This window comes from Heterocephalus glaber, unplaced genomic scaffold (assembly GCF_053883595.1).
Source record: "Heterocephalus glaber isolate CG9 unplaced genomic scaffold, H.glaber_assembly_v1.0 deba00001531, whole genome shotgun sequence".
In the NCBI taxonomy this organism is placed as follows: domain Eukaryota; kingdom Metazoa; phylum Chordata; class Mammalia; order Rodentia; family Bathyergidae; genus Heterocephalus; species Heterocephalus glaber.
Window position 1 is genome coordinate 13,787,711 of NW_028258329.1, and position 22,867 is coordinate 13,810,577.

Genomic DNA, 22,867 nt, shown 5'->3' on the forward strand with positions numbered 1-22,867 from the left:
ATTAGACATAGAACTTGCTGGGCCTCAGTTTCCCACTCCGTCCAAGGGGCACTGTGAAGGTAAAATAAAACAACAGAAGAGCTGCTCTGAGCTCGGTGCCTGGCAAACAGCATGTGCTCTCCCAGTGGAGACTCTGAAACTACCACTACCAAAGACAGCAAGCGACAGCACCTCATCTTCCTTGACTTTAAATTAAGTTCTGTGTAATGCTCACAGATTATTTGCTTAACAGTCTGCAGCAGGAATGAACTGAATTCTTCAGAGAACATACTTGTCTATTTTGTGATGAACAGCAATCTTTGTTTCCCCCTTCATTTACATGGTGGCGTGTGTGTGTGTGTGTGTGTGTGTGTGTGTGTGTGTTTCCACACTGAAGGCACAACTAGTAGGACAAACAAGAGCAGACAACCAGAAGAAAAGAATGAGGGGTGCCTGACAGCATATGGCAAGGTGGCCCCCCTCAGGCAGTCCGTCCATGAGTCACCAGAAGCCATTACTCTTTCCCCAGGAGTGGCAAGTTCCACAAATGGCTTCTCCCCAAAACACTCAGATGCTGTGGAGACCACACCTTCCTTTCCAACTCTGGGCAAGAGGCTCCACTGTGGATTCCTCTGCTTGGATATTGCAGCACATGGGGGCAGCACTTGGCTTTCATGAGGAAAGGGGTCTGGCCCAGCCCTTTCCCTGCTCACGCGCAGAGCGTTGCTTCTCCGCTCCAGCAGCAGCTGTTTTAGGAGGCAGTGTCTCTGAGAGGGACTGAGTCATTACTCACTTATAAAATATTCCCGAGCACTTTTGGTCAATATTTCCCAACTCCACACCTACAAATGCATATGTATGTGTGAGCCTGGTGCTTCCTTTTGCCCTCTTGATGTTTCCAATGCTTGGTTTTTAAAACTGTTGCTGACATAGTTTGGTGGGAATGAGGGGAGCAGTCATCGGGAATGCATCTTTGGAGAACCGTTTCCTTACACTCAAATCCCCAAGTCATACTTACTGGATAAGTTGCTCGATCTCCATATATCCCAGTTTTCTCCTTCAACAGGAGACAATAAATCCTAACTTAAATCCTTGTTTTCAGAATTATACCAGATCATATATGCAAATAACAGCAGTTTCTGACACACATAAGGTGCCTAATTAATGTTGACTGAGAGTATCTACACTTTACACAGGTATTGCTTGGTAAGTTCTCAACTGTCAAATGAATAAATGAGATGTAAACAAATTTAATGTCTCTATTTGTTAAAACAGATCAGGTTATTCTAACCACCTCAAAAATATAACACTATGAACTTGACATACAAATGGTATTAATATATAAAACCATATAGTTATCCATTTATCATATAATAAAATGAAGTTAAATTCCATGCAGATTCACTGGAACTTCTGCAGCAAAGTTTCCCCACTAGGATGAGTTTGTCCAGGTTCATGAATGTTCAGAAGCTGCTCTGGAGTGGTGGCAATATGAAGGGCAACTTGCTGACGGCCACACTGGGCACAGTGGGCCTCGTTAGTGGAAGCTGCAGTGTTTTAGGAAACAGGAACTGAGAGCCTAGGCCATGGCAGTGGAGGGTACAGGAGTGAGAGGCCACGCATGCTCAGGAGACGCAGCTTTCCATGCAGGGAGTGGGATGCAAAGTGAGTCCAGGATAAAGTGAACTCAGAAGGAAATCAAGGAGCTGGATTTTGGACTTCCTCAGATTAATGCACCAAAGACAGCATTATTCACAATAGCCAAGAGGTGGAAACAACCCAAGTGCCCATCTACAGATGAGTGGACAAGTGAAACACAGTATATACATTCAGTGGAATATTACTCAGCCTTAAAAAGGAAGGAAATTTGGACAAATGCTGTACTATGCATTATGCTAAAGGAAGTAAACCAATCACAGAAAGGCAAATGCCACATGATTTCACTTCCAGGGGGTGCTCGGGTCATTATCTTCATGGCAACAGAAAGTGAAACACTGCTTTCCAGGAAGAGAGATCTGAACAAGGTGAATATATGGAACACTATGCATACTTATACTTGAAAACAGTTAAGATGATCAGTTTTATATCACATGTATTTTATCACAATTTCTTCCCCAAGGGCTGGAAACATGAGCGTGGAGATGTGAGCGGGAGGAGCTAACCCTGCATGGATTTCCAGACGGAGCACCTGGCCCCTCAGCCAGTGGCCCCCTCCAACTCTCTCTCCACTCCTCTGGGTTCTGTCATTTTTCTACAGGCCACCAAAAGAGCTTCCTGAAGGACTTCAGAAAACTGTCTGTCTCGCTCAGAACTGTGTGTCTCGCTTAAAACTGTGTGTCTCGCTTAGAGACACAGAGTGGGCCGGGTGTCCAGCTACCTGATCATCATGCCCTTGGGGGACAGGAGGACTCCCCGGAGGCAGCATGTAACCACCTCCTTCTGCTCACACAGCCTGAGTGCAGGGCCAGTCCACAGCCAGCCATCTTCAGACCCCACGGGGCTCAACAGCAGCGCAGGCTCTTCGTCTGGTGTGGAAGAGTCTCCTGCATTACAGTATTTCAGCTTGCAGATCTCTACATCTTCTTTACTTCTCCCGTCTCCTACATTCATCTGGGGGCCATGAAGTCTCCCTTACCTATATTCCTTCCATGTTTGTCCTGGCGGTGGCCTGCAAGTTTATAAAAATCACTCCAAAATTGAACAGAAGAGCAAGTCAGCTTCACCAAGTCTGAGAGCGGAAAAAGCTCAAGTCCAAGTTGCATAAGCACTGGGTATGTGTACAGTTAAATGCTGCTAGGCCTGAAATGTAAACAAGACCGTCTGGTGAATGAGTTTCTCTCATTTTCCTACAGGGAGATGTTGAAAACAGCTCACGTGGTTCTATGTAGGAGCAAAGCTTTATCTGATGAGAGTTCTAAAACTTCCCACGGAGCTGGGTGCTGAGAATCCTCAGTTCTCCTGGCCCAGAAAGGCCCTACTAGTTCATGCTTAACTGCTGAAATGACAGTGTGACCCTGGTGTGTACTACGCAAAAAGCAGATGCATAAATCATTAGGTAGCTGGGTTAAGTCATGTTTCATACTTGTAACATATTTGGGTATCATATTATTCTGGTGGGGACAGAATCATGTGTGGGAATAGGGGGAGGGGTAGAAGAATACAGTGGGAAAGATGTGGCCCTTGGGAGAATAGACTGGGATTATAACACGGAGCTTGCCACTGGTGACCTATGTGATTCTGAATGAGTGGTTTCACCCCTCCTAGCTTCAGCTTTTTTCAACCTGTACAACAAGAAAAACAATCCCCATCTCCTGGGCTTTTCAGAGGAGGGCATGAGAGAGTCCCAAGAAAGCACCTATTCCCTGTGTCTATTATAGCTGGAACCATCCCCTCATGGAGTGTGGCACTTGGTGTTGTTATGGTCATCATTCACATATACATGTGCTTAACGCACTGGTCTAACTAAGCAGGCAACTCTTTTCTTTGTGACACTAATGAGTCCAAAAATTAAACACCCGTTCACAGCCAGTATAAAGGCAACACTACAAAATAAAATCAAACGCACTAATAGCGTTTTGAATCTTGTCTTTAGCACCAGAGCCACAGGTATTGATATGTACCTAAAACAACACAGTCCATCTACCTGGATGAAGGTAAGACTGAGGCCAGTGAAGGCGACATGATTGAGACGTAAGAATAGACACTACTGGGTCTCAAAAGGTTCCAGTGTCCGGGCACAATTTTAGAATCTATTAGATCTTGGCTGTGCTAATGAGACCTCTTGCTGGGAACCCAAATTCCCTTTATAAACTTCATTAACAATTCAGAAGGCAGGTGGGCAAATGAGAAAGTTCTTAGGGTAATAATGTCTTGCCCAGAAAGGGAAGCAGTGAGAAATCACACCCATTGACATCACATGCTCAGCACACTGCAGAGAGAAGGCATCTGCCCTTGGAGATAGACCAGGATGAGCCGAATGCTCCCTGCAACTGAACTAAGGGGCACCAGTGTATGAACTGTTTTTTAGACATTAAGGAGGTTTCTCAAACGCAGCAACTATCCCCAACAAGTTTCGCTAATAAAAATGTTGTCCAGTTCATTTGTGTCCTCATATGACTGCCCGAGTCCCCCAGAAGCAGACTTTGTTTTTAACTGCCCCCAAGAGAACTTCTTCTTAGAACACATGGAAAGTTTTGACTTAGAGAGTTCAGATTCTACTAATGATCCCAGGGCATTTTTTAAATGTTTTTGCCTTTAGAACAATAATTAAAAAAAAGTTTTGATTTTCCTATCTGTGCATCAGTTCAAACCAGCACAGAAAATTGCTGAATATTGCTCAAAACACCCACAGTCAGGCTGAAAGAAGGGATGGAAAATTTCAGCCCCAGAGGAATTTCTTGTGGGGAGTGGAGGAGGCAGCAGCAGAGAAAGAGGAGGACCGAGGGGTGTCTCCAATACTGCTGGGAATGTGTTTTGACTTTTCCCCCACTGTCACTGAGGCGATGCTCCAATGCTTCCTGTTGTAAGCACACTAGCTCTCCAGGGGACAAATCAAGTTAGGAGCTGAACAGCAAACAGCATTCCAGTTCCCAAATGCCACCTGTCATTCCCTATAGCCGATCTCACCCCAAATTGCCTATCATCCAGGTCTGTCCAATATTAGCACTTTCTGTGGTTTTGACCTTTTAGGGTCATGAGCCTGGTTGAGAACCCAATCTCTCCCTTAGAGAAACACACATACACATAAATCTTCATCTAGTTCTAGAAGCATCTGGACCACCACACCCACTCAACATACCTCCAAGGGTTCTCAGCTTCCAGAAGCCCAGTTAAGTGGCCCTTAATGAGTCCTGACATTCTCAGCCTAAATTCCGCGCCTTCCAACTTTAAAGTAGTGTTAAATTTTTATGCACGTCTGTGAGCCACTTAAGGCTGTGGTATCTTCAGATTGCATCTGTATGTGGGCTAAAATAAGCAGGTGTGTGCACATGCTCGCACACACAGACACACACACACTCTCTCTCTAGGCTTGGCAGGAGTGGTATAGCAAAGCTGAACTGGGGATGAAACGTATTCATTTAGCTTATTCATTCCTGACAATATAAAGTCAGAGGGAGTTAGGTGGCTTTGGCAATTGTAGGCATGTAAAGGAGCCAGGCATGGTTATGTTTTTTCCATTCAATAAAGAGAGCCACTGAATGAGGTGTGTGTGCTCAGCACTCTCTGCCCACAAACTCAATTTGTTATTAATGCTTACTGTTCCTGCACAAAGCCTGCCAACAGCTTCTTTTTATATACTTTTTTTGGTGGAGGGAGAAGGGGCGGGGAGAGGCATTTTGGGGGGCGTCTCGGTGCCTAACTTGCAAGTGAAATGACCATGAAATGATGAAATGAAAACTAAGCCAGAACTTGCCACTTAACTCTTTTTATTTTATGCATATGGGCAAGGATTCTTTGAGGTATTATGGTGAATATTTTGGTACTGTGAAAGATCTAGCACTCTGATCAGAGGCAATGACCACACATGAGTTTATCTTTATTTGCAAGTGAGTGGTCATGGTTCTATGTGACATTACAGGACAGCCAAGCCTGACGAGGCAGGATACTTTCTGCTGCAGATGTTGGAAAGGATAGTTTATGTATTCAAGTACCCAGAATTTTCTAGGCTTCAGGCCAGCTTAGGCATAGCTGGTTCCAGGGGGCTCTCTTGCCCTCCCTTTCATCTGGTCTATTTTCCTTTGTTCAGTCTTCATTTCTAGACAAGACTCTGCATACGGCACCAATATGGACACTAGACTCACATGAGCATCCTTATTTTGTGCAATCAGCATTGCAAGAAGAGAAGGTGACTGGTCTCTCTCAGAGTCCATTTTTCTAACTCCTGGTAGATTCTGATTGGCCCACACTTTGGGCCAATCACTATGGACCAGATCCCTTCTCTGAGTAATGATTGGTCAGGTCTAGACCATATGAGCATGTCTTGATAAACACTATTCTCAGAAAAGCAAATAGTTTAGAAAGAAACTAAAGGAAAAGCATGTGTGTCATGGGGGAAATATCTCAAAGCATGTTTTCATTTGAGAACACCACTTGTGCTACAAGTAGGAAAACAATAACTCTGTATTCTCACTAGTCAAGTGCAGTAAGAGCAGTGGGGAAAAGAAGGCTCTTACATTCTTCTGGAAGGAAAACTCCCTTGCATGCATGTTGACATTTCTCCAGCTGGCCCTGGGTCTCTCTGCTCCCATATCCTGTCTATCAAGCATTTCTATACTATGTTCTATTGTCCCTTTGCAGAGATGCTGTCATGCACACACTGCATATGTGTAGCCCCAACCAGCCTCAAATAGTACTGGTCTTTGCATTCCAAAACTTCCTTCTGGAAAATGGGAACAGCAGTTTTCTTCATTTGACATCTGTAACACAGAAAACTGGTTTTGTTTCTTTTTCAGTCTGAGATTCCCATTTCTATAAGAGAATAGGCAAGGTGCAGGGTACCACGACAGCAACACTTACCTGTGAGCAGTAAGTGGTCCTCATTCCCACCGAGGAGTCCTGTGTTGGGGAAGCAGCCCCCTCCCCTCTCTCCACTTAAGGACCATAGAATTTAGAATTGGGTCCCAGTGTGGCATTCACAATATCCAGCCACTTCTTTTCCTCCTTGCTTCCTTCCTTATCTGTTATTTATCTGCTACTTAAAAGGGAAATGCAATCTGTAAATGATGATATGGTGCAAAGAGCCCAAAATGGCAAGCTACTGATGAAAACCCCCAAAAGGTTTGGAGACTTGAGTTGGCAATTTGGTCTACTTGGAAAAATATGGGTTTCCAGTCTCTCTTTAAAAAGCAGAAGATATAGAAAGACTGAATTGCCGAGGACGAGGCATAGACCTTTGTGTCACCAGTGCCACAGTCTACTTTGCCCATTCATTAAGAGGGTCCCTCAGCATTTACAGTCACAATCCTGAGCAGCAGATGTGGCCTGCCCAAGGCCTGTGTGCACAACACTTTTGTGCTTCTTGCACTTATCTTTTGGAAAAAGTCACAGCAAGGCCAAAGGGCTGGTTTTCAGCTCACACTGAATCTGTTTGAGCTAAATTGAACTTTAAGAGTTTTCAGCAAATGTGAATGAGGCTAAAGTCACAAAGATCTTCATCACCTAAATGCCCAAAGAGCATATTCCAGTGCTTCTAGATTGAAAAAATATTATGTAATTATCTAAAATGATGTGTATCATCTATGATATGGAAAAAATTTGTACAGGTTAAGTGTCCTTGGTCTAAAGAATCCCAAATCCAAAATGTTCCCAAATGCAGAACTTTTGGTGTCCCAACACAATTCCCTAAGAGTTTCAAACACTGGAGCATTTTGAATCTTAGATTTTTGGATTAGGCCTGCTCAACCAGTAATGTCTATGCAAATATTCCAAAATGTGAAGAACTCTGAAATCTGAACCTCATTTAGTGTTAAACACTTTGGACAAGGAATACTCAACCTGTAATATATGAACTGATTAAAATGTAGGTGTATTTATATAGTATGATCTCTGCTGAATATACACAAATGAAAAGGGTTTAAATGAACCTAAATATTGACAGAAATTTTCTAGATACTCAGATTACAAATTATTTTTTCTTATTATGCATTTGTTTTTTTCCAATTTTAATAAACACCATATTCATTTTTAAGAAATTGAACCAATATGCTGCCAAATTAAGAAGCAACATGGACATATTCTGAGGCACCTCCAAATTAATACTAATCACCTCCCCTGCTGCCTGGGGCAGCACCAGCACTTCCTGTACTTTGTGAGGTGCCACAGGAGGGGGCCTGCAAGAAAAGAAGAGCCCACTTGCTTAATCTTGGACTGAAGAGGATGCTATTCCCAGCTCTGCAACATGGATTACATCCCAGGCTGAAAATCAGGATCCAAGGATTCTTATCAAAAGACCTGCTCCTATGTTTAGATAAGTCAATCACATATCTGTGCTTCAATTTCTACATCTGGAAATAGAGATGCATGACCATCAGAGTTTATTGATCCCCAACATGGACACCATACATGATGCCTAGGGAAAGTCTTCAAGGTGAACCCCAGACACACTTTACTAACAAGGCAGTGAGCCCAGGGCAACCGGAAATGCAGCCAGTACCCAGGCAGCAGGTTCACAGAGGAGCCAGGATTCAAATAGCAAAACTGTTGGGATCCAGAGCCCAGTTAGAGACCCCAAGTTCATCTAAATGGTGAGCACAAGCAGTGATCCCATGAACCATGGGGTGTGAATTATGAGCAGCTACAAATGGATGAGAAACACCTACCAGCCTTGGCAATGTGGACAAACCGGATAGGAGCCACAGGTGTTTCCCAGCACGTTGCTAACCACACACTGAAAATGGCACATGACCAATAGTTGGGGCAGAAGGACCGGACCCTGGCCAAAATGAACTGACCACTTCTATGGTGTCATTTATTTTAGAAAAGTATATTAATGAGAGAAACTTCAATATCAATGACGTTACAAGAATATAATGAACGAGGCTTGCTCTCCCAGGAGAGATGGCCGTTTGATTATTTTTTTCAGAATAACTGCAGCCATGGTGCATTTGATCCATATTCAACCTGCACTCTTTGGAGAGTTAAAACACATTTTATCCAATGTCAAGTTAAAATAAAAACTCATCAGAACCAAAATAACTCTTTGCTCCCAGGGCTCTGAAAAGAAATTTGGTTCTCTTTGGCTACTGGCTGGTATTCTTATGACCTTTGTACTAAACAAACACTTAGCAGATGAAATCTGAGAATAATTCTCTTTGCATCATTAGCCGGAACATCAAGGGGTGCTCTGGGTTTCAATGTGTGATAAACAAAGAAACTATGACAGGTTCTTGTCTAAGATACTAGCCCCCCAGCTTGGAGCAATTGTTCCCTGTAATCAAACACAGGGCCCACTTCTCCCTCAAGGGCAGAGGGCCTCCTGCCAGAAGCCTTCCCCTTGAATCACTTCCCCAGTCACTCTCATTCTTTCCAGAGCAGCCATTCTCAGGATAAGCCTCCAGCCATTTCTCTGCCTCTGCGTTTTCCTCTGTGTTTGTGTTGGTGCTGTGTAGGTGTACATGTCTGCCAGATACAGCTGTACTACTCAAAATTACCTTGCTTTCATCTCCATCCCAATCTGCATTTTTAAAACTATGTCATGGACATGGGAAATTGCAGAGAAACCCCTCACAGAGACACACATGAAGAAATGCATACAGAACTCATGTGATCTCCATATACTCTGTGGATTACACCAACACCAACTTTTTGGGTTTTGTGGGGGGCTCAGTTGGTTTTGCTTGTTTTGCAGTGCTGGGGATTGAACCCAGAGCCTCCTGCCTGCCACGCAAGTGCTCTACCTCTGAGCCACACCCACAGCCCAACATCCTGGTTTTGACATTGTATTACATTAGGCATAATAGTAGCATCATTGGGGAACTGAATAAAGGGTACAGGAGACTTCCCTGTACTTAGCAATTTGTGATTCTATAATTATTTCAATTTTAAAGGCTTTTTAAGGAGCATAATAAGCTTTTGTGGCCGTCACATCTACAAATAACTTGACATAAGGCCTGTGAAGGTCACTGAGGTTAAATGAGATCATGTGGGTGAGTCTCAACCCAATCTAACAGTTATTCTTGTAATGAGAAGAAATTGGGGTAGAGAAAGACTTCAGAACTGTGTGGCATGGAGGGACAAGCATGCAAACAGGCAGCAATGCAGTGGCCATCTGCAAGCCACAGAGAGAGGCCCTGGAGGAAACCAACCCAGCCCGCACCTTCATCTTGGACTTCCAGCCTCCAGAGCTGTACAATGACACATTTCTGCTTCTAGAGCCTCCTGGAGTGAATGTTTTGTTAGGTCTGGTCCAGGACACTGAGGTAGTGCCCACACCCACCATTTGTCTACATTTGCTCCCTGGTAATGAGGTCCCCAGCCCTCGACATACCTGTTTTAGAGGGAAACAATAAAAGTGTGGTAGAACCCCATCAAGCAAGGATGAAAGCCTCAGCACAGAAGAGCAACCCCTCCCTACTATGCATCTATGGTTGGTGCTCAGGGAAGTCATCAAAATAGGAAAGGGAGATCAGAAATTTGCAGGGTAGCCCCAGAGGGTAGGACCAAAGTGAGGGTGGGGAAGCCACAAGAAGTCAGATTTCTAACAAACATAAAGAAAATTTTCTAGTGGCACTGCAATTAAAAAATGGGATAAACGGCCATGTGACAGTGCAGTGTCCACATTGCCAGGGCAGAAAATGAAATAAGTCACCTGCCCTACTCCAGAAGTCTAAGCCCTGGTCTGTACCCATCTCTACTCAATTCCTACTCAAAGCACTGACACAGGGACACAGTCTCTCTCCAGACCTTGACTTGGACTACTAGCCAGAGCCACCCTCCTGTCTCTCTATCCTACCCCCAGCTCTCCATTCTGCCTCGACACGTATTTTCTGTCGTGGTTTATATCTGGATGTCCTCCCAAAGCCTCGTGGGCTCACAGGCAGTGGCTTTTAGAAGGCCACTCAATTATGGATGCACTGTAGCTGACTTGCTGTCAGGAGGTGGGTTCTGGTTGAGAGAGGTGAGTCACTGGGGGTGTGGCCTGGAAGGCTACATTTCCCTCCCTGGCTCTTCCTTTCACTTTGTCTCCTGGTCACCGTGAAGGTGAGCAGCTTTTCTTCCAACATGCCATCCTGCCTTGGAGCCAGCTGACTACTGAGCTAAAATAAGCCTCTTCTCCTTGTGTAGGGTATTTTGTCCCAGCAAGAAGGACAATGACTAAGACATTCTCTGTGCCCAAAGTACCGCTCTTATTGGACTGGAGGCATAGTGTGTCTGCCCACCTCTCTGGCTCCTATGACTTGTATTTCCTGAAGGCTTTGGGGTGCCCTGTGCAGTGCCCTGGCTTGCTCCTGCCTTGCCCTCATCCCTGCTTGGGCACAAATCTTAAATGCACAGGGAATCAGCACCTCTCTCAGACCCAGAGCCCAACCCTATCCAGATAAATGATCCTGGCCAAGAAACCTAACCTCTAAGTGTCACAGTTTACCTGTCTGCTTTATTTATTACAGCAAAAAATTTGAAAGCTCATTTCTAACAATAGAGAGCAGTAACTAGTATGGTATAAATTCATATGGGACTATTATGTATGCAGCAATGTCACAGAGGAATATTTAGTAATGTGGAGAAATTTTCATGAAATATTAAGAGAAGTGAAATTAGAAAATATTTTTTATTATAAATACATTCTATAGAGAAGCGTACCAGTGAAGGAAGAGAGACTAGAAATATACACATCATAAAGCTAGGAGTAACTATTCTCTAGTCTTTCCATATTTCCAAAATTGTCAACAATAAGCATGTAATGCTTTTAACTAGGAACAAAGACATTTAAAAAATCTTTACTCTCATCATTTCAGCTTATCCCTGCTTTTAAAAACCCCAAATGATGTCACAACCTAGTAAAGGACACAGTAAAGGAAGTCCATTACATCACCTTATTTATGCTTTCATAAAAAGTAAGTACAACTTGCCATATTTTGAACTTGGAGAAGTAAAAAGGACAGCTAAGAAAACTGGACTAATTGAAGGTCACATCATGAAGCTAAAAACCTGACTAGACTCCCAAAGGGTCCGTTCTTAAACCCCAGTAGGGATTAAAGATTTTCCACTGCCACCCTGGCCATTAAGTCCCCCTTGGAACAAAGTATGACACGTGCCACCCACAGGTCATTATCTGGCCGCCTTGTCAGGCTGAGTTCCACAAGGTGCTGCATTGGAAAGCTGCCAGCAGAGCCGAGTCCCCATTCATCCAGTTTTGTCCCCTGGTAATGAGCTCCCTCGCTCCCTCCTCCCACCAGAAAGGACTGGATACAGAAGGGTGCCAGCCAGAGGAGCCCCATGTGAATGGCCCATCCAGCAATCCAGGAACTTGGCTATGGCTCGGCCACAAGAGGCCAAAGCAAACAACCATTTCAGTGGGAAACGTCAGCTAGACTCGGGACAGATTGTTTCACTTTTCCCTGGGTGTAGGGGTCTCTAACATGGCCACTGATGTGCAGACAGCCCCCTTCTAGTGTCCTCCTCTGCAGGCCACCAGGGGCAGGTCTCCTCACCAAGGACTGTGGCCTGAGCAATGCACACTGGCCACTTTCTTCCCTCCCTGTGCAAACATGACAAAGCCCATGTTTCACATCTGCAACCCTTTCTATTCCCAATCCAATGTCACACTGTAGGAAAGTGACTCAAAATTTCATGGGCTTCTCTCTTGCACACAGAGCATTGCACCCCAAGGAGTTTGTATCTATACATATGATCCCAGTGTCAGGTTCCTTCAGATAGACATTCCTCCTCTGCAAGGAGTGAAGAGGCCATAGTTCTCATCCATCTGTCCATTGGGCTCCCCCAAATACTTCCTGAAGCAAAGCTAAGTGGCTGCAGGAACTAGTACCCAATTAGAGGAGATAAATGCCGAAACATTCTCATGATCACAAACATTTTTTTATGGCTTGTGCAATAAACAAACAAACCAGTTATTCTCTGCACATGCTATAGTCTTCTTAAATTGCTCCTGGAGAATTCAAACAGTGCATGGAATAAAAAGCCACCTACTGAGGCCAATCTGTGCAGCAGGCTTGCTCTCTGTTGCTCCCTCTATCCAGACCATGAAACCATTTTGGAGAGACTCAAAGCAGCCATCTCCAGAGCTGTGTGCTGTTATGTTTTGGAATCAGATTTGACAGAGCCACCAAGATGTCTGTGCACCATGCAAACAGATACTCAACCAACTCTCCGACTATTAAAGAGGAAAACAGAAGCCCAAGTAGAAATAGGCTGAAATGTTCTTCCTACCAAAGATTCTGCAAACTCATGGATAAGACTCAGGATTCAAAACCCAGCCCTAATGTCCAGACCTCCACTTCCCCCATCCCAAACCCAAACACCTAATCCTGCAGCTTTGCACACACAAACCACCTCCCATGGGGAAAATCCAGAACCTAGCTCACTGGCGGACCCTTCCAGAAGAGGCAGGCTGGAAACCCGAGAAGCACTTAGCATTGCTGAGACTTCAGGTGGAGGTGTGAAGGGTGATTTTTCTATTTGACTCTATCATCAGAAACGAGCACTCAGTTTTCCAACCTCCATTTCCATCCCTGTGCTGATTTATCTATTTGCTGTTATTACTACAGGGAAAAAACTCCTCAGGGACCTAGAGTGACACTGGTCAAGTCTGAGGCCAACTGTGGCTGAACTCGGGAGACCTTTCACCTATATGCTGGTCTGTTATGGACTCAAGCATGCCTTGCACTGAAGCTTTAACAGTAACAAAAGATCGGTGATGACCCAGTGCCCATATGCAGACACCATGGACGTCCTTAACCATGCAGGGCAGGGGGACAGCCATCTCTGCCTGAGGGGTCCCCTCCAGGACACTGCGCCACAGGTAGGTCACGAGGATAGGAAAGCACATCCTCCCCACCCCCCACCCCCCACCCATCTGTCTGCACAATATTTGTTCAACAAAAACATCAACTCCACAGCCAGGATGGGCACAGAGAAAAATCAGCATCCTGGTGTGTCCAAGCCATAGGGTCTTGGAAAGTCTGAGCCCTATGAGGCAAACGCCTGGCAGACATGAAGCTTTTTGTCAAATTCAGTTCAAATTCTATTCTACCTGAAACCTACAGATTTTAATTAACTTTATACCGCAAGGCACACTGCCTTCGGGAGGCACGAAGCTTCCCCAGGTAGAGGTAATTTTCTCAAAGCTCAGCACTCAGTGACTGGGGATTCACCAGAACGACCCAGCTGCTTTAGGACACAGAATTATACCTGGGGAATAAAGGCTGGAGAGCCTCAGCAGGCCAGACCTCACCTCACACACAAGCATCCAGCAGTGCCTACCGGCAGTGTCCCAGGGCACACTCTGCAACACGAGCAACTTGCAATTTAGCACCCCCCCGACCACCACTAAGGATTGGATCCAGGGCCTTCTCACATCCCCAGTCCAATTTTTTTTTTTTTTTGAGACAGGGTCTTGCTAAGTCACTAAGTTGCCCAGGCTGGATTTGAACATTTTTGTGATTCTCCTGCCTCAGCCTCCCAGAGTGCTGGGATTACAGGCCTGTGCCATCACACCCAGTTCATTTAGTTGTTTCTTACCCTAGATCTGCAGGCTTCCACCTTTCTGGTATAAAATGACAGTGCAAAATAATCATTTTAAAATAGAAGCGCATATTTTATTTCTTCGTAAAAATCCAGTTCCTGAGTACACCCATGTTACTGAGAATATGCAAGTCACCAAATTCTATACCAAAGTGATGGCAATGCAATCGTCTTCCTTCTGAGTTATGAAAAGACAATAACCAGGAGATTCTTTTGACTCTTCAAAGCTGAGTTTTCCAATATGTGGACTTCATGTATGCCTTGGTAACTAATACCACACGGCCCAAAGCCCCCAGGCCCTCAAGCAGACAAAACATGCCACTCTCCCTGACCTCAAGGTCCTTGCCCTGCAAGGCTTGTTAAGGCTTCAGCCCACAGGAGCGCAAACTCGGCTGCAAAGAGAATCACCTGCAGTGCTTTCAAAAGACTGCTACAGCCCCAGACTGCGCCTTCCATCAACAACAACAGCATTTCTGGGGTGCACCCCAGGCCTCCGTGTTTTTCAGAGACCTCCACACACGCAGGCAGCCACCAAGAAGGGTGGGTGCCTTGGAAGGCCAAAGCTCCGCCACTCCAGTGCCCACGGCCTGCGCAGCCCAGGCAGCGCCTACCTATGTAGAGCGAGGAGTCCTTCCTCCGCACGTGGTCGTCGATGTAGGAGACCCCCAGAGGCTGCACGGGGGTAGCACCGATGCCCAGGAGCACCTGGGCCCCAATGAGCAGCAAGTACATCATGTTGGTGGCTGTGCGGTTGCGGCAGATGAGGTCGGGGTCGGGCCCCTCGTTGCCGCCAGAGCCGTTGGCTGCACAGACGTCGCGGCCCTCGGCGCCCCAGCGGATCTCGCCCGCCTCGTACTTGTACTGGTGCGTGAGGAACTCGGGCAGCGCGGACAGCAGCGCGCCCAGAGCCATCACGATGCCTCCGCAGCCGATGAGCCGCGGCCGGTGCCCGCGCGCCCCGAAGTAGCTCACGAAGAGGATGAGCGCCAGGTTCCCGATCTCGAAGCTGCTGGCAATCACGCCCACGTCTGCGCTCTGCAAGTTGAACCTGCGCTCCAGGGTGGTCAGGACGCTCACCTGGGGGCAGCAAAATGAGACGTCAAGGCCAGTGCGGGACGCGGGGTGGGGGGTGGCGCATCCCCGCCCTTCCCCCTTCCGGGAGCCTCCCGCCCGGCGCGGGGACGCAGCCACAAAGCCAAGGACACCGGAAAACACAGACACGTTTACCTGATGCGATGACCCTAATCCAGAGCTTGAAGAATTCTTCCCCAGGGGCAAAGAGGGCTTTCTCAGCACCTGTTTCCAACTTGAAAAGTTCTGCTTCTCCTCTGGAAGCGCTATTTCCCCAATCCCTGCACCTGCCCACTGTGGGTGCCTGAAATCCCACAAAAGTCCCGAATTACTGCACACGCTCCCAAATACACACTACAGATCGAGGCCATGCTGGGAGGTCATCAGACTTAGCAGAACCCACCAAAAGAAAATAGAACCGAGCAAAAATCAAGCGGTAAAATGTATGAGCTAGATTCGCTCAGTGGGGTCCTCAAACGCTCCACTCCTTGTGGAAATGTGGGATTCCCTGAAGGCCATCAGGTAAATATCCCTGACTGCTCTAAGCATCACAGCCCTGCCAAGGACCCCTAGATGCAGGATTTTTATGATTTTCTTCACCTTTGTATTCTTGTGTGTCCTGTATTTCTTTAACAAATATTTGTAGAACATCTGCTGTTTGCCTAGCGATGCCCGAGACACAAAAGATAGAAAAAATGAGAAAGAGCCAGCACCTGGCCTTAGGAGGCCACCTGGCAGGAAGGTACCATGTCCCCAACTGTTAACACAAAGCGAGGGGAAGTGACATTCGTGATGCAAAGCGTACACCGGGTGCCAAGAGGACATGCATTACCAGAGGGCTTGTGGGGGTGGAGGGAAGAGGAGGTGGCTTCCCCGCCCAGTTTGTAGGCTCCACCAGGGTGTTACATACAGAACAAGTGTCCCTGTCGGGAGATCTGGCAGCTGAAGGAGGCCCTCGCGGGCAGGGAATTGCCGGGAAAAGGGAAGAGCAGAGCAAATGTTGTGCAGTACAAGCTAATAACAGACTCTTTGGCAGGTGGGATGAGGGCAGATTATAAGGAGCTTCGAATGTCACCATGAGGAATTCAGGCAATCCCAAGCACTGTATAGAAAGAATACTTATTATGGAGTGAAGGAAACCTGGGGGAATCCCTGGCTTTCCTTAATCAGCTGTGATCTCAGTCAAATCACTTCACCTCTCCCAACCTTTATTCTGTGAGATAGGAATCATGACGTCCCCCTGGCAGGGTGCACGTGAAGGTTAGAAATAATGCAGGGAAGCTTATGTGGCACAGGGCAGCCTTTCCCTCAGGAGCAGGGGCACACAGAGCAGTGGCGTGGCACGGGGCCAAAGCCCGGGCCCTGGGTCCAGACCTCCTGGCTCTATTGTGACCTTGGCCAAGTCACTCTGTGTTGTGGCTTCTCTGTCTGCAAAGTAGGTTTGAGAATGCTGCCCCCCAAAGCTGGTGCCAGCACTAAACCACCTGTCCGTGTAAATGCCGGGGAAGGGTCAACAGAACCATGATCGTTTTCTTCCTTTATCTTTGGGCACCAGGAAGCATTCAATGCTCTGAAAGCCTCAGGGCCACACCAGGGCAAATGGGAAGAGTGGATAAGTGCGTGTCAGCAGAGGAAACAACAGGCTGTTCTTGGGAGAAGGGCAATGGAAAGGCCATAACCCACAGGGCTGCAATGGAAACAAACAGGAAAAGATGGGAGAATTTCTTTAGGGGCTGAGTTCTATTTCAGGGCAACTGGGCTGGGTCTGCTGACCAGTGCTAAGGGAAGGAAGGAAAGCCACAAGGAGCTGGACTTCCTCCTCATGTATAAACAGGGACATGGTTCTAAATGTCCATGCACGCACGTACAAACACCTGTGATAACTAGCATGCCTCTACCTACCTTACTATTCAAAGAACAGTGTAGCCAGCCCAGTCTTCCTCATCTCCTGTTCAACCATACACATTGAAACAGGTTCCCTGAGCCTAGGAATCCTCAGGGCCATCTTAAGATTGGAAGCACATGGCGTGCACTGAAAGGTGCAGGTGCATGGGCTCAGGAGGAGTAGAGTTTCTGACTCAGATGGTCTGGGGAGCAGCCTGGGTTGTGTTTCGGGCTCTCCAGCTGATTCTAACAAGAGTAAGAAGCACATTGCTAATGCAAACACGCCATGGTGGTCTCTCTGTTGGCATGGGTTGTGGGCCAGCTCTACACAGCAGTTGTGACATCTATGTACTCCATCTATCACCAGAGTTCCAGCTGTGATCCCTATTCTACTGTGCTTTTTAAAAAATGGTGCAACTAGGGATTGAACCCAGGGGCCAAGTGTGCTAGGCAAGTGCTTTTAGTGCTGAGCTACATCCTTGGTCCTTCCACTGTACTTTCTAACCAAGGCCAGCTCACAACTCATTCAGCCCTAGAGACATGAGTAGATTGTTATTTTTCAAATGCCAATCACTTCTCGGCCTTTTGGCTAAGATCAAGTGTATTTTTCAAATGCCAAGCACTTGCAGTTGTCGACAATACAAGTTTGGCTGGTCCTGACCTCATTAAAATGGCTTTCAGATATCCTCAAATATGTTCTTTCTGAAAGTTCTGGACAACTAAAAACAAAAGCTTTCTGATTTCTACTGTTTCTGTCCTAATACTTACCTATATGATGGAACACATGCTCGAACAGAGGTTTGGAACAGGTATTGCAGCATAAGAGCAGACAGAACAGCAGCCTTTAGGTTAGGACATGGGGGCCTGCGGGGCTTTACCCAGGCCATTGGCTGGGTCTTGAGAGATGCCCAGGGGTGGCTGGATACAGAAGTGGGGGCAGGAATGAGCATGGGTCCCCTCGATGCAAGAGTCATCTTGAGCAGCCTGGCAGTATATTCATCAACTTCCTGCTGCTCTGACAAAATAAGACCAACAACTTAAAGGAGGAAAGGTTTATCTCGGCTCATGATCTCAGAAGTTTGAGTGCACAATCACTTGGCAGTGTTGTTTTGAGCCTGCTGCAAGGCAAAACATCATAGGAGCAGCACATGGTGACGAAAAGCTGCTCACTTCCTGGTGGCCAGGAAAGGGTGAGGGTGGGGAGCCAGGGTTCCAAGGTCCCTTTCATGGGTCCCCCCACCAGTGACCTAAGTTCTTCCCATTATGCCCCACCTCTTAAAGCATCCACTACCTCCCAACATCACCCCAGTCTGGGGACTGAGCTTTTAACACACAGGCTCTCGAGAAATATTTAAGAGCCACACCTGCAGGTGGGTCTGCAGCCTGGTGACCTTCACCATGGTGGTGAAGGGCAATAAAATGGGAGGAAGCATCAAAGCCCAAGTCACATTTCATTTCTGCACCAGGCATAATGACATACACACTAGCCAGCAGATCTGAAACATGACAACTGTCCCATTCAGTAGCCGCACCCATCATAAAATCCCATGCAGATGTGCACATTCATGAGGACAGATAAGGGTGGTGAGGACAGAGACGTCTGTAAATAAAACAAACCAATCAGTTCTTCTAGAGATGGATTAATGCCTACAGCTCTTGGCCCGGCTCAAACCTGCTCTTTGCTCTTTACCGGGCAACCACAGGGTGACAGGAAGTAGCAAGGTCTCTCCCTGCTTGACCTGTGGCCTGCAGGGACGCCTATCTGGATCTATGGTTAAGTTACACAAACATTCTGAAAGGATATTTTGTGGATCAATTAGATCAAAGGCTAATGTCTTCACTCATTTAAAGCACAATTTTGAGAAGATGGACTAATTAAGTATGCATGAGGCCATAAAGCCCACTTGTGGCTTTTATGTGGTAGTGAACAATTCAGCAAGGAGGAAGCTCTGCCAAAGGGAGTGGCTGCCTTTACTTAATGGGTAACAGAGCTCACAGAAACATCTTAATAATTAGAGACAAAGGGTTGGCAGCTCCAGGAGAAGGAAAGAGGAAATGCCCTCACCTGGGCCAAGCAGAAATGCAATATTTATCAGGTTTTTACTACCTTAATGCAAAGGGAAAATGCTTGCATTTCAGTATCTCCTTTGTTAAAAATATAGATTCCCAAACCCTGAGATGAAACCTGGAAACATGAGGAATTTGGGGGTTTTTGTTGGTTTTGTTTGTGGTGCTGGGGATAAGAACTCAGGGCCATATGCATGCTGACCAAGTGCTCTACCACTGAGCCACACTCCCAGCACAAGATTGTACAGAACCCCCATGGTCTCTGATGCCCAGCTGGGGCCAAACACCCCGATCTTCCAGGCATACCTGCACCATGAGTCTAGGGCAGTGATGGCGAAGCTTTTAGAGACAAGTACCCAAACTGCAGCCCAAAACTCATTCATTGCAAAGTGCCACTGCTGCAGTTACACCAGAATACTGGGGTTTTAGGTTAGCAAAAACAACTCATACATTAACACCTTTTGCCCTAAAGGAAAAACAACATGCATGCCATAGGTTTGCCATCACTGGTCTAGGGCTATGGGTCCAACCTTTACTGGCAGCACAATCGACCACAGAGGGTATCAGAGGTTCGTGAGCAGGAGCCACTCTTCAGCAACAGCTTAGCACGCTGCCTGGCCCGGAGCGAGGAGAGACTGCAGTCACTGCGACAGTCCCGGTGAGCAACGAGACTCCAGCAGGTCGGTGCTGACATGAAATCAAGTGGCACTGTGTGAGAGATACCCCAGAGGTCAAAGTCAACACACCTGGCTGTAGACTGGGAGCATGGGATAGAGGAGACCCATGTTAGAAAGCAGATGCTAACAACAGTCCAAGAGACATCAACCTCACTGTCCTAATGAAAAAGACACGGGGTCCCCTTTCTCAGGGGTTCCTGATCAAGGTTTGGCACATTTTTTCTGTAAAGGGCCAGACAGTAAATATTTCAGTCTTCTGGGCCATGTGGTCACAGTAACAACTACTCGCTCTGCCTTTGTAACACAAAAGCGGCATCCATAGGCAATATATACAACAAATGGACATATGTGAGTTGTAATAAAACTTTATTTATAAAAACACATAGCAGGCCAGATTGGGCCCTCAGCTTTACGTAGAATGCCAAACCACTACTCTAGAAGTTCTCCATCAGTTCAGTTTGGAAAATCACTCTAGACCCTTGGTAATGAAAATGTTGATTGTTGGTAACAAGTTTATGAAACAGTCTTGCTACTAACATAAAAAAAATGTCATTCAAAAGCCAGGCATGGTAGCACATAACTGCAATCGTAGCATTTAGGGAGGTCGAGTAGGAGGATTGCAAGTTAAAGCCCAGCTTGGGCAACTTAGTGAGACTGTCTTTAAAAAATGCTGATGATGTAGCTCAGTGCAAAGGCCCTGGGTTTAATCCCCAGTGCCACCCTCAACACACACACACAAACATATCATTTTAGTCACAACTGTAATGACAGTTTCTGCGTGTGTATGTGTGTTTTAATCCCCCAAAAGCAGTTTGCAAGATGACTTCAATTTCTTGAATGATGTGCCAAGGACTTGTCTTCTTGTATGACACAGGGGGAAGGGACTTAACTTCTTAAGCCCAAGAAATCATTTCCCAACAATGAAGCAGCAATGGCAATTTCATCAGCAGAGAAGCGCCTTGCTTGGCTTTGTTTTTCATCTAACAGTGCTCCATGGAGCGAGTAATTCGGGGCACTGGGGAAATGATGTACAAAACAAAACATTCACTTGTCAACTGCAGGATCCCAGGCCTGCAGAATCAGTACCACAGGGCGACATGGCTCAGCCTCCTGTGACTACTATGGTGCCTCCCAAGTCCACTGGTGAAAGAGACATTTAGTCATTGCTGCTTTATTTCTCATACAATGAGTTAGCCTGTATCAAGCTTTCAGAATAAATATGTATAACTTTTAAGGCTTTTCTTTTTAGAAAAGCAGAGTAAGATCTGTGTGTGGTGGTGCATGCCTGCAATCCCAGCTACTCAGGAGGCTAAGGCAGAAGGACTGCAAATTCGAGGCCAGATTCTGTCTCAAAATAAAATAGGGTTGCAGATGTAGCTTAAGGTGGAGCACCTGGGTTCCAGCCCCATTACCAGAAAAATCAAAGCAGAGTAAGAATGATTTGGAAAATCTCTAAGACACTCACTCTGGGCTCTAGCACAGGCCAGTCGCATCAATGATAAAGAGTTTGTAAAGAAATCCTACTGCTAACATGGTAAAGCCATTAAAGCCATTCTTAGCATAGCTTTAATGCAAGATTCTTTTTTTTAACCGTATGCAAGAAGTAATTTCAAGACAAGTTCAATTCCCTATCTGATGTGCCCAGTCATATCTACTTATAGGGGGTATGAGAGCCCCATATTAGCTGGGAAACCCTAGGCTAGGCTCCTCCCTGTGTCACTCCCTTTTCCCATCTACCACATGGAGGTGACACTTCTTCCCTCATAGCTTGTCACACGGTTCAAATCCAGGAGAGATGCTGTGAGCAATGATGGCCCTGTAGCTGCAGGTGCACCTGGGGCTGAGAATGTGCAAGTGGCTGTCCCCGACCCTGCAGCAGGATGCCATGGGCTACAAGCTCTCTCTGCACCCTGGCCTTTAACACAGGGATTGTGGTTTCCTCTGACCACCTCGAAGGAGTGACAGGGTCGACTGGCCTTACCTTAGAGAGCACTCCTGGCCTCTGTCTCTGAGATTCTATCTCTCTCAGGTCTTGCCTTTCTCTCTACTTCATTATTTGCCTTTACCTCAGACCGATTTTCCTCTATACCCCTTAGTTTCTCTCATCTTTCCCTAAATGGCCATAAAGTATGACAGAGGCATTTTTATTATTCCTTATATTCAGTGAATTTTTATGTTCAAGTAATTCTAAGTGAAAGTGGAATTTTTTATGATTCTCCTCTAAAAAAAATCCCACTTAAATGTAACTGCTTCAAACTTAAAAATCTCATTATTGATTTTACTCCGTAGCTCTTTGGTCCATGATAGAAAAACAAAGACTCCCTGTCCACACTGGGTATAGAAAACTAGCAGAATTATCTCCCACTCTGTACCTGAGGTTAAAGTCATTACTGAATATTCAGGCATCACACTATTATTAATAGTTTGTGTTTAGCATCTTTCAGATGGCACTGTTGAACATCCATTCAAACTTCAGGAACAATAGCAGTTAAATGAATTCAAGTAGACGACCAGACATACAGGATACAAAGAAAAACAAGACAGTGCCCAAAGAAAAACTATAGTTGTACCGAGCAACAGGAGAGAAGAATGACATCGGGCATGCTCAGGAATGGGGTAACATTAATTATAATTAGCACGTGCTGATTACTTATGCCAGGGACAGTCCTGAGTGCTTTACATAGATTGGCACATTTACTCTACACTGTGACTCCATGCGGTATAGAAGGTTACTATTACCTCTAGTTTACAGGTGAGGAACCTGAGCTGGAGAAGATAACTGTCCCTGCTCATGGCTGCATAGCTACGAAGCAGAAGAGCCAGGACCAAAGCTCAGTCCATGGGTCTCATGGCAGCACGTGACCAAGCACTTGCCCCTTGCCGCAGAGATGGCCTGGATCCAGTGTTGAAGGTGAATGAGCACCACCAGGCAAGAAGAGACAGCCCAAGCAACGAGTAAACACCTTTGCCGACCAAACAAAAATGAAGAA

General features: G+C 46.1%; 1 protein-coding gene and 1 long non-coding RNA gene across 5 annotated transcripts in view; both read right to left on the reverse strand.

The window, feature by feature from the left end:
* Nucleotides 1-14,783, reverse strand: part of LOC147824873 (uncharacterized) — a 112,639-nt gene extending 97,856 nt beyond the window's left edge. Inside the window, exon 1 of the long non-coding RNA XR_015441726.1 lies at nucleotides 1-14,783. This exon is cut by the window's left edge and continues 19,854 nt beyond it. This is a non-coding gene — a long non-coding RNA (uncharacterized LOC147824873).
* Slco3a1 (solute carrier organic anion transporter family member 3A1) overlaps nucleotides 1-22,867 on the reverse strand; it is a 318,089-nt gene that overhangs the window by 243,333 nt on the left and 51,889 nt on the right. For 3 of the 4 annotated variants that reach the window (XM_004852723.3, XM_087188354.1, XM_004852722.3), the window contains exon 2: nucleotides 14,790-15,255. In XM_004852723.3, the coding sequence (XP_004852780.1) occupies nucleotides 14,790-15,255 (466 nt within the window). Of the gene's footprint in view, nucleotides 1-14,789; nucleotides 15,256-15,405; nucleotides 15,554-22,867 lie in introns of all 4 variants that reach the window. The other variant, XM_087188355.1, reaches the window with a different exon arrangement.